This window comes from Centruroides sculpturatus, unplaced genomic scaffold (assembly GCF_000671375.1).
Source record: "Centruroides sculpturatus isolate CEXI.00-Female unplaced genomic scaffold, Cexi_2.0 scaffold325, whole genome shotgun sequence".
Taxonomy (NCBI): Eukaryota; Metazoa; Arthropoda; class Arachnida; order Scorpiones; family Buthidae; genus Centruroides; species Centruroides sculpturatus.
Genome location: NW_019384556.1, coordinates 377,092 through 389,383, shown reverse-complemented (window position 1 = coordinate 389,383; position 12,292 = coordinate 377,092). Strand labels below are relative to the sequence as shown.

The 12,292-nt window shown below is 32.1% G+C and overlaps 1 protein-coding gene across 1 annotated transcript in view; it reads right to left on the bottom strand.

Annotated features, from left to right (window-relative positions):
- The window catches only part of LOC111623884 (B-cell lymphoma 6 protein homolog), a 94,250-nt gene that overhangs the window by 23,805 nt on the left and 58,153 nt on the right, over window positions 1-12,292 (bottom strand). The window contains exon 7 of the mRNA XM_023366612.1: window positions 3,735-4,601. Within this exon, the coding sequence (XP_023222380.1) occupies window positions 3,735-4,601 (867 nt within the window). The remainder of the gene's footprint in view (window positions 1-3,734; window positions 4,602-12,292) is intronic.

Sequence of the window (12,292 nt, the reverse complement as noted above, 5' to 3'; positions counted from 1 at the left end):
CCTATCCTTCTTTTTAAGCGCTCGTCTTTGCTCTTCCCTTTCTCTTACCTCTATCGCTCTAATCCATGTATGCCTATGCATACATCATAATACGCGCTCACAATACTTTCGATTCGTCACTTTTCCGTCGTAGAGTTCCCATTTTACAATTACGTGACTCAGCCTGGTGATAACGGAGAAAAGAGACAGATAGGACGTCGATATAAGTCACAGTTATGATTTCACAGATTCGAGACAGCTTGATAGCACGAACGGCCCCAGGCTTTCGCCCGTGCCCGCTAAGTGACTTTCATTACAAGCATTTAGCTTTCTGAAGTCTATGACAACAATTGTTTGGCATTGACAGCCGCGAATTTCGCGCCATTAAGCTACTTCGACTCGTTCGATTATGTTATCGACTCAATTTCATATTTATTTTCACATTTTTGCTTCGCGGTCCTTCTCTGTTCTTTCTCCGTGTATGACATTTCATTGTTATCCATATTTGACATCATCACTTATCACACACTGCCATGATGTTCATATCTGTCCGCTTCAACTGTCAAGAATTAACGCGATTGGCAAAGCGTAGTGACAGCAGGCCAATAGACAGCGGGGTCCTTTCCATAATGCAGTTTGCGCGCCAATTTCCGTACGTGCGATAATTGAGCCGAATAGTTTGGCTGAATATTCGGCTATTCGGCCATGCTCCTGGTTGAATATTCGGTATTCGGCCTGAGGCCGAATATACTATTCGTTACAACACTAATAATAATATATTAATTAGTTCATTTTTTGTGATGAAGATCCCGACTTTTCTGAAATTCTTCTTCTTCTTTTTTTTTTTGCAATAAAGTTGCAAAGTTTCATTTGTCGCTTTTTCCTTTCCTTATTCTTGTTGAGAATTCTTGGATACCTTCAGCCATAATTTCTTCCACTTTTCATTCGTGCATTTATCAGTTAATTCTTGCCAAGCGAAGCCAATATTGCCTATGGCATCCATGATGTTATATATTTTTTTCCAAAATTGCACCAAACAAACATAGATTTAAAGAAAGTACACCTTTTTGCCACTTTTTGCTGATTGGTTTGTGTTCATAAATAATCGTATTACTTACAAATCAATAAAATGCCGCAATAATTTAAATCAATGTAAATTTTGAGCTTTTTTAAGTCTTTGAGCAGACAGCATTATATCGAATCAGCATTAAGTGAGGCAGCGTTAAATGGGATCTTACTGTATATATATTTGTGCTTGTGTGATTATGGTCCTAGAGGGCACATCTGAAATGTGCCATGGATACCATGTTGTCAACCCCTGATCTAATAAGAATTGGTCTGTGAAATAGATTCTCCTGCTCTGGCTACTACAAGAATAATTAATTTCCTACAGATCATTGACTAAACTCAAGTATACAGAAGAATTTTAAAATATAAATTTTGGAAAAAAACATTAATTAGGCAAATTAGTCAAAAAACAATTGGTATACAAAGAAAAACATCTGAGATGTTAAAAAATATTGCACCAAGTAAAAATTAAGCACTGGAAATGAAAGTCAAATGTTTTTTTGGGAGTTTCTCTTTGGTAAAAGATACATTTGGCACTTTGAAGTGATACAATAAGCTTTTTATTATTGTCTCCAACACCTCACATTCTTCCTTTAGTAACATGGTAAAGCTTTCAAGAACCAATTTCAAAGACATTCTTTGCTTTCTCACACAATGAAACAAGTGTGACCATAGCATTCCAGACTGCTGCAAAAAATTTTCCACATAGAATCCACTGGTATATTATTCTCCATTCTACACTTAAGCTACACCAGTTGCTAAGCAGATTTGTTTCCTAAACATTTTTGTGATTTTTCTGAGTTTTTATCTTCATGTCCATAATGCCCGAATAAGGACCAGTTTCTCTTAAAAGACCTCCTGGAAGACACCTATTCCAAAGGGCAGATTTCCCTCTTGTTGCATTGCTAGTATCATAAACCAATCAGTCAATACAGTCACACATTGAAAAAATAATTTGCTTTTTGAGTGGCTCATATGAAACTTAGTTTCAATTTTTTCATATAGCTTATGAGATACTCAAAAATAATAATAAAATATAAAGGTTAAGACATTTTTTACAAATGCAAAGTCAGTCAAGTATTGAGTGATATTTCATAATGTTTGGTTAGGCTTGGTTTTGATTTTACAGTAGAGCGTCGATTTTCCGAATCAATTGGGGACTGGGGTTGTCCGGATAACTGATTTACGTATGAAAAAATAGTTTAACGTATCCGATGTCAAAATTTTTATCTGTTGCGTGTCGCTTTGCGTTGAATTTTCGTCGATGTTAAGCCTAACAAAGACTATTGTATCATTAAAAATTATTTTTTTTATTTTGTACAAACAAAATAAATATATTGAAAAATATAAAAATAATAAAAAATTATACTTCAGATGTTAATTTAGTATCAAAAACGTAAAATATTTGAGTAGCCCAAGACATAGCCAAAGATTGAAGCGCCACAGCACTGGCGAAAATTTAAATTTGCCGACTGGAATTCTTTCGGATGATTGACTTTCGGAAAATCGACGCTCTACTATATTTGGTTATGATGAGTTGGCAATGCAACACATAGATGATCTGCTGAGGGAGATGTCTCCCAGGAAGACTTTTAAGGGAAACTGACCCCTATTTTCATGTTACAAATGTGAAGGAAACCAGAAAACTCCACATGGGTAGCTCATTTGCCAGGCACAAACCCACGGTCAACTACCAGTGTTCAATAGTTCCACTCAGCTACAGAGGAGGTTTTTGATTGGGTAATAGCAAAACATACCAAGCTCTACAAACATATAAAAAGTACAGCTCTCTAAGCTATGTAAATATATAAATTAATAAAAAGCTCATTTCAAAAAGTATAGTGCATATTACATGAAATATGCATAAAATTTTCATGTGAAATGCCTACATAGAAAAATATCTTTTTGATATCTACATTTATCAAAGTGTCCATTTTCTAAGAAATTTCATTAGATTATAAATTAAAAAGTATTTTTCATACTTTACATTTTACCAATAGTAAAATTCAAGGTTGGAGTTGCCAGAATTGAACAAATTTTACCAACTCCACCATAAAACATCCAACTCCACAACATTGATTATAACTGATAAAACTCATACAGTATAAATACTGTCATGTAGCAAAATTACCACAGAACTAGCCCATCTTATCATCCTATTTCACCTAAAATAGCTCAGGTAGTATTGATCAAGTGCAATCTTTCATCATGCTGCCTACACTTTATTTTTTTGTTAACCTGAGTGTCATCCTTTCCATCCAGACCCATACCTTCAAAAAAGCATGTCAAGGAAAATTAATACCAGGAATCATGGACCAGCCATCACTTAGGCCAAGATCATGTGATATTGTAACAAGACAACTGATGAATGAACATGGAAACTTCTCACTATTACATTTACTGTATTAATAAACACAATAAATGTAATATTTACAATTGTTATAAATTATCTCATATATCAAACTACTGGATTGTATTAAGTTATATTATGGTTACATTTAATAATTAATATAGAGTAATTTTGCCTAGAGGTAGGTAATTAAGTCACCATGTCATATAAATTTAATAATTATAAATAAATTAATATTTAATATATCACTTAACTTATATATTTTTGTAAATTTTTGAAGAAACTTACATAATAGATTAATAGAACATTAAATACAATTTTAATTATAAAAACTTACATTTTCAGTTACCATTATCTGCTCTAGAAGGTTTGAAGATTCAACATAATTCTGTACATAATCCAGATGTGGTTCTTTAATATTTATGTAGGAATTCTGCTGTGGAATAGTAGATGAAACAGAAGTTTGCATTTCACATGTTTCGTCATTATGAGATTGGCACAAAGGAACTTGATCTTCTGTTGAATTAGAAACTGAAATTGGTTTTGGAGAATTAATATTTGTTTCAGGTAATATTTCTTCAGTGGTTTCAGTAGAACATTCTTGCCTCATTTTAGAAGATAAATGTTCATTTTCACTAATAACATTAGAATCATCTGAAGAGCGTCTTTTTATTTTACTTCTTTTCTTTTTATTAATTGAAGAAAATGTTACGTTATGCTGATCATTTTCCTCAGGAGTAGAATGTATTGAATTAATGAACTGTGACGTCGAAACATCTTTTTGAGTTTTCTTTCCATTTATAATATTTCTATTTTCATCTGCAACTTCTGCCAATCCTTTAACATTAAGAATTTCTGCTGTTTTTAACAATCCAGATAATTGATGGTGTGAAACACTCACTTCTCCTTTATAGATAAAATCTACTACAGCTTTTAGCTCTGTAAATTTCATATCTTTCATTATAACAATGGGATGTTTACATGGATTTTCTAGAAACAAATTTTGGAAAAATGGACTACAGGCAGAAAGAATGATTTTATGAGCCTTTAAAGTGAAACCTTCACATGCTAAAGTAACATCCACAAAAGCTTCATTTGACAGAAGCTGATCAAGAACAGTTACCATATTTGATTGATGACTGTTCCATTTTAGACAAAACTGTTGGGTGCCCATGTTAAATGTTGATATATAAGTGAATAATACCTATAAAAATATTTATAATGATGATTAAAAATTATATTACAATACATTAAGATTTTAAATGTTAAATAATTTAAAAAAAAATAATTTCAAACAAAAAGTTCATTGTTTGCATTTGGAATAACCATATTTTACTAAAATAAACTCAATCACTGATTGATTTTATAAAATTTGTTTAATAGTTAATTTTTTTAATAGACAACAAATACTAACATATTATAATACTTAGCAGTATCTAAAAAAGTTTTATTTAGTTAATGAATTGTTAATAAGTTAGAAAATAACCAAGTTTGCTAATGAATATTAGTCATTCTTTTTTTGATACATAGAATTCCTAAACTGTTTTATTTGAAAATTATACAAATTATAGTTTTTAAGGTGAGACACTGATAATATGAAATCCCAATGAATATTCTAATTTTGAAAATATCTAATTCTCAAATGTTGTATGTAAATTAGAACTGTTTATACATAATGGCAGAAATCAAGTGGATGGTCTACAGTTCCTTTGACATTTTTACTCCTATGGACATGGTGTACAGTTCTGATAAGGTTCTAATTGCTTCATTCAGAACTGCATTTGTACCTAATTTGAAACCATTCATTAAAAGCAAACAGTTTAAAATTATCTGTTATTTTACTTCTAATTTGCCTAAACTACATAAAGCAGACAATTTTTGGAAAGCTTACATATTATATTTGCTATTTCTGATTTATATAAGCATACTTGCATATATAAATCAGAAATAGCAAATATAATGAACCTTTAAAATGGGGAATAGCTGGTAACATACATTGGTAGAAAAATGCTGACTGCATAAAAATTCTTTATTAACATTGATATTGCACAATGTTTATATTAAGTACTTGTAATAATCAAAATTTAATGTTATTTCTACATAAGATATCTTATAAAGCTATTGCTATAAACACTGTCAAGAGTATGGCAATAGCTTTATACTCTTTAACATCACAATTTAAGAAAGGTCAAATATTTTACGGGACATATCATAAGTCACACATTATAAATCTAGGTATACTAGATTTATAATGTGTTCCATCTTGATGTATCATGAATCTTGATATTGCATGATGAGTGCCTCCTATTATATGCCTTTGTGCAATGTTTTGCTTTGTTAATAATTTCTTTTGGTACAGTACAATGTACTCATACGGTTGCTATCAATCAATTTATTGACTTTCACTGCAATTAATAAGGGCAATAATTCCTATCTCTGTCTTTTTCTTACCACACTGAATAGCTTTTCCTTTTATCACATAGCAATGCAGGGGAGGCTCTGCAATGCTGTGTGGTAAAACCATCATCAGCCTTACTATTTTACAAAGATTTTTGATCTTTGTAAAGTAGAAAGACCATTCTTTCTAGAGAAAATTCATACCATACAGCCCGTACATTCTTAAGTGACAAATCAGATGCTTCTTATTTTGAGCAGAGAAACTTTAGCACCTTTCAATAATTTGGTATAACCATAAAAGTAACTCGTATGGCTGACAAGTCAGCCATACGAGTTACTTTTATGAGTCAGCCATAATTGATGGCACTTATATTGTTAGACTTGAAGACGCAATTTATCTCATCTGCCATTTAAAATTATCACATTTGAGCTAAAATTCTCATATATAATATATATATATCAATCTTAGTTCTTTCCCAATTGAAGGAATATGTGAATAATGTTCTGGTTTGCTTCAGTTGTTCATAATAAAATACAAATCATCTTTGGCATATATACCAGTGTTAGACTCATTAAATGAAGTTTTTATGAGGGAAAGCAGCCTATTCACTGACAGAGTATACAAAATACTAGTCAACACCAAATGCTGATGGTTGGAAACTATATATATATATATATATGAATGTTCTATTCAAATCACTCAAAGATTAGTTACTATATATATAAATAAGACAAATTTTTATTTAAAACATTGAAAAATGATCGATGTCCAAATAAAATAAATTCATCAATTGCTTAAATCAGACTTTTGTACAAGCTAACTTTAAGTAATTTGTCTGCATATAAATAGTAGGTAATTCAGTTTACCTAAAAAATTTCGCAGATTTTTCTATCTTTGGAAAGCAATGGTCAGAACAAACTTTTCGTACTATTTGATATTTATACGTTGTTCTTGTTCATATACGCTCTTTAATGATTTTATGAAATCGATTTTTCATTTTGACAGCGCAAATTAAAATTTAAAACATGAGCAGACCGATCATTTGACAGAAGCTGATCAAGAACAGTTACCATATTNTTACTATATATTATTTTTAGTTTTTATTGTATATTTTTTATATATTCATATAATATTATAGTGATTTTATTTTTAGAATCATTAACTTATTTTTAAAATTTTTCATATAGGGATCCTCCATAAATGATGCCACGCTATTTTTGGTGAATTTTAACCCACTCTTTCCCAATTGTAACATGTCACATTTTTCAAACCGCTCTTTAAAATGATGTCAAATGAGTCGCGACCCTCCTTTTTTTAAAAGAAAAAAAAATAAGTACAATAAGAGAAGTGGAATTCAGTTTAAGATTTATTAACAGTGTAAATTCAATATTTTGTTTCATTTCCATATAATAGTTAAGTGTTCTTTTATTGAAACTATACAAAGAGGTGCAACGTTGGTTACTGTTGTACGAACACGTTCGGGGAGATTTTCATGTCAATAAATTCTTTGTCAATTCATCTTCGGCAGAGTCACGTACGATCTTTATTCTCTATCTTCTTGCTGCAACCTATACCGGTTCTTTTCAACCGACTAGAGCTTGGCCTTGAAAATTCGCAGTATACCATTGAGAATGGTTGTGCAGATTTTTCAAGGAGGCATAATATAATCCACAATTGCTACGTGTCCGATTGTGGTAAATAATATTGACGTGCTATTGTTGTCATATCAAAACCAACAGTTCTACAGAAAGAAACGTTCCTTCTTCCAAACCTTCCCAAGTTTTTTCTACCGGATTTGTTTAATTAATCTAAATTTTTATCAAAAAATTGTATAATTTTATCAAAATGTATAATCTTTAAAAATAGTTTATTTTTCTAATTTTACTGTGACATTGAAATTCTTTATTTTGATTATTTGGTTTTTGTATTATTAGAAAATTAATGTAAATATAATAACGATGTAATAAGTAATTACAATATCATAGCAAATGGACAATTTTCTGTGTAACAATGGCGCAAGAGAACGATTCCTTTAAACCCTTAGTATTTTGTAAGACTTTCTCTTGCCTAAGTATATACAGCGATATGACAATTACATGTAGCTATCCCGAGACAGAGTTTCCCAAAAAATGTTGCAATTGCTGCTCCAGTTCCCTCATACTTGAAGATGGCCGAAGCCGGAATCCTATTTAGTCTCATAAATGCTCGATGGCTAAAGTCCGGGTGGGCCATGGAAATTTAGCAACGTAATGAAGATATTTCTATGAAACTCTAGCTATGTGGCTGAGCATTAGCTTACTGGAAAATGGCTGTTTGTAGTCCTGCCATGAAAGGCAACACACAAAGACACAAGATTTCCTAATCGCGCTGCTGTGCTATCAATGTCGCTATACTATTGCTAAGGACGACTGGATGGCTGAGCAGTTAATGTGTCGGTCTAATGCTCTGAAGGACCCGAAAACTGATCCGGAAGAGTCGAAAAATCCTAGGAATTTTTCGGGGACTGCCCGAATTTCTCGGGTCCCGTCCCTTACTGTTACGTTAAGATCTGGTAACATCAGAGAGAGAGGGACATGCAAGACAGACGGCCCTGACTAATGTACAAGTGTGGAGATCGCCCGGCCCAAGTAGGACCCCGAATAAAGCAATCAGAGTAAGTGTCTGTATTCCTGTCTCGCGGGTATCTTAAGTGCATCACGAAGGGCGTATAAACACTAAGTAAACCACAGCCAACCTATTGTCACTTGTGCCTGTATGCCTATGGGCAAAAAGGGCAATTGCCTGAGGCTCCCACAAACAAATCTTTTATAAACTCATTATTGTAGTAAGAATGTCGAAATTTAAATTTGGTGCCATATCGGGACCCTAGATTGCCGGTGTGCTGAGGCACAGAACTTAACTCTCCAAGATTGCGTTAAAAAGTAAACAAAGATACCGGAGGATTCCCCTGAAAAATTTCCCCGAAGAGAAATGTCTGAAGTCAACATTCTACCGATACATGGGGCCCCGTAATTCAAATTTTCTTCACGTTAATAACACCTAAATATTGGCCAGTTTCTTATATGTCCTCCCGGGAGGCATCCTCTGGGATGATCGCCAATGTGTTACAAATAAACCAATCTTCTGATCCAACTCAATTTACATAAGCCTTTCCGAGATTTATATTATTTGTTAAAATGTGAAAAGTAAATGTTTTGAGTAAACATATGAAGCAGTGACGATCAAACATAAATACTGAAGAAATAAGTCGAACTTTCAAATATAGTACTTTGGTCCAATTTTTATTTATTGGATCAAGATGAATGAGTTCAAAGAATTCTTTATTAATATACAAATATTTATTTTTAAAAATGTTGCTTTTCAAGAACTAGTCACAAAGTTTGTAACATTGACTATGTTCAGTAGATCAGTTCTAATTGAAGAGAAGTTTGGTAGCAGTATTGCAGATACATAATGACAATCAGTGCCGTAACTAGCCATTCCTGTGCACTGTGCATTTAGGCCTTTTAATTAATTAGGTTTGGGAAAATAATAAAACAAATATATGCATTTTGGGTCCCCTTCCAAGTGGACCCTATGTGGGTGCACCTGTTGCACCTGCCTAGTTACGGCACTGACGACAATGAATTACAGTACGAGTTGATGTGAATGGTCTAATTAAATCAATTATAGCGTAGAGATTGAACTTCAATGATGAATGGAAGAGATGTGAAGATTAAATATACGCAGGGTTGTCAAAAGTTTAGTATGCGGTCCAACGTAGCTTTAGCTTTTCTCTCTCTCTCTTTTTTTTAAATGTTTTTGAACAAATGAAAATGTAAAATGTTTATTAATAAATAGCAGTACACTATTAGACTTTAAATTTTGATAGTAAAAATATTAATAATAATTTATAGAGATACGAACCACTACGAGCCATTAGTTTCCTCCGGCCTCGAGGAAAATCCAAATATACGAGTACTATATTTTGTAGTTTCGGAAATATTTCGATGGTAAGAATATGCGCTTGGAGCACAAATGATTTTTCACAAATGATGCTCTTAGTGACTTTAGACAGAAATAAAACTGGTACTGTATTACAATTTAAAATCAGTACAGTATATAACACGCATCCACTTTCGAATTGCCTTTTAAACACAGCTAACTCGGGGCGACGGCCGGATGGCCGAGCGGTTAAGATTGCATCCTACTGCTCCCGGAATCAAATTCGATTTGTCGAAAAACCCCAGGAATTTTTTGGGGTGGTCCGTTCGGATGTCAGGTCCTGTTCATCATCCATCTGCCCTATTGTAGGCCTATCCGAATTACAGGCCTACAATAGGGCAGATGGGTGGTAAATTAGTTAAGTTGTTGAAAACCATAACACTGAAAAATACAGAAGGGCAGGGCCGGCGTGACCTTTTGCGGGGCCAGAATACATTCAAATCCTATAGTTAAATTTCACAATAAGGAATTATAAGTACAAAGAATGTTACATATATTTTTGTAAGATGAATATTACATAATTTTTCATGCTTTTTTCGCCGCAAAATCTTTGATTACGTCATCAAAATTGATCGAGTTTGCTACTTCGCTTTCTATTGAAAGAATAGACAGAGATTTAAATCAGTCTTGGCTTATTGATTATCGAAGATAATTTTTTATTAGTTTCAACCTCGAGAAACTACGTTCAGCTGAAGCTACGGTTACTGGCGTAGTTAACATTACAGTATTTGTAACGCAATTAATAAATTTGGGTATGCTTCCGAATGATTGTTTTTTATAATGCATTTCATTGCATCTTGAGCCGAATAATTGGCTTGCGTTATCGATCGGAACATCTTAATCTCTTCAAACATTTCAATAAATATTCATCTAAATTCGCAATCTCATTCATATATAGAAAACCAAAAATATTCTGGTGATTTGCATATAATTCAAATCTACTTTTAAATGATACTAACGCAGTATCTATTATTTTTAAAAAGTAATATGACGATTTTAGTCTCTGTAATCCAAAAATATTCTTGGTAGACAAATCTCACAGCAATCTTATTGGCAAATTAAATTTATTTTATAAAGACTACATCAAATGCATTTCGGGCTGGTCTAATATTTTCCAGTCCCTCTTCAGTGAATAACCGCTGGTGGTAATTACAATGATATTTCCATGGGTAGGGGTGGTAAACTTTGTACACATTTGTAAGAATCTAGTTTAAAAAAAATTTTTTTTTTCCACATACGTGTATATAGTTTCACGTATCGACTGTTTTAATTTCATGGTATTTGGTGTACATTCTTCCCTTAGGAAACACTTTAAGTAATTAATGTCATGCTCCAACATTTCTGCCGTTTTCGTAACTTTTGCCAATCTGTTATCCATTTTTCAATTTTCTTTTCAATTCTTCAAAATATATATAAATGGTTTGCTGTATAATAGTTAATATGACGATTTTAGTCTCTGTAATCCAAAAATATTCTTGGTAGACAAATCTCACAGCAATCTTATTGGCAAATTAAATTTATTTTGTAAAGACTACATCAAATGCATTTCGGGCTGGTCTAATATTTTCCAGTCCCTCTTCAGTGCTAAAATAATAACAAAGAACGTAAAATGTTTAACTAAAACACGACATAGATGTATATCTACACCAAAATTATAAATTTTGGAGAAAAACTTACAATAACCGCTGGTGGTAATTACAATGATATTTCCATGGGTAGGGGTGGTAAACTTTGTACACATTTGTAAGAATCCTAAAATTACAATTATCTTTTTTTGTATAAAACAATATAAGGCTAATACAAATAATATATTAAACAATACTTATACTTACAAGTTTAAAAAAATTTTTTCCACATACGTGTATAATAAACATACCAAAACCAACTAATTATTAAAAATTCATTGACAAACAATTGTAAAAATAATTCCAAAGCACTACAAATTTTTAACTTCATACCATCAACACTTTACAAAGTCACACAGTAGACCACCAACACTTTACAACGGTAATCAAGTGATGACGTCTTAATACATAACCATTTATTTTTTATTTTATTCTAGCGCCATCTATTAGATTGTACCAGCTATAATTTATTTCCATCCCTTTCGACTGATTTATTAAATTATTATTATTTTGTTTTCTAATTTCTATATGTTCTTTGAATTTTCTTTTATAAATATCTTTTTCAATATGTAAAATTTTTACATTGTTTCTATTAATATTACAATTATTACTATTGATGTGGTTAAACCACGGAGAATTATTATACTTAAGCCGAATGGCCGCTTCGTGTTCTTTAACTCTAGTTTCTAGTACACGCCCGGTTTCTCCTATATATACACACGGATTATGACAGTCACATTCAATTCTATAAACCACACCAGCTTTTTTTAAAGGGTCTAAATTATTTTTACTATTATTATTAATATGTTTACAAATGTTTTGTGAAATACTATTGGTCAAAGATGGGGCCAAACAAATATTATGATTCTTAATACTTTTCCTGCACTT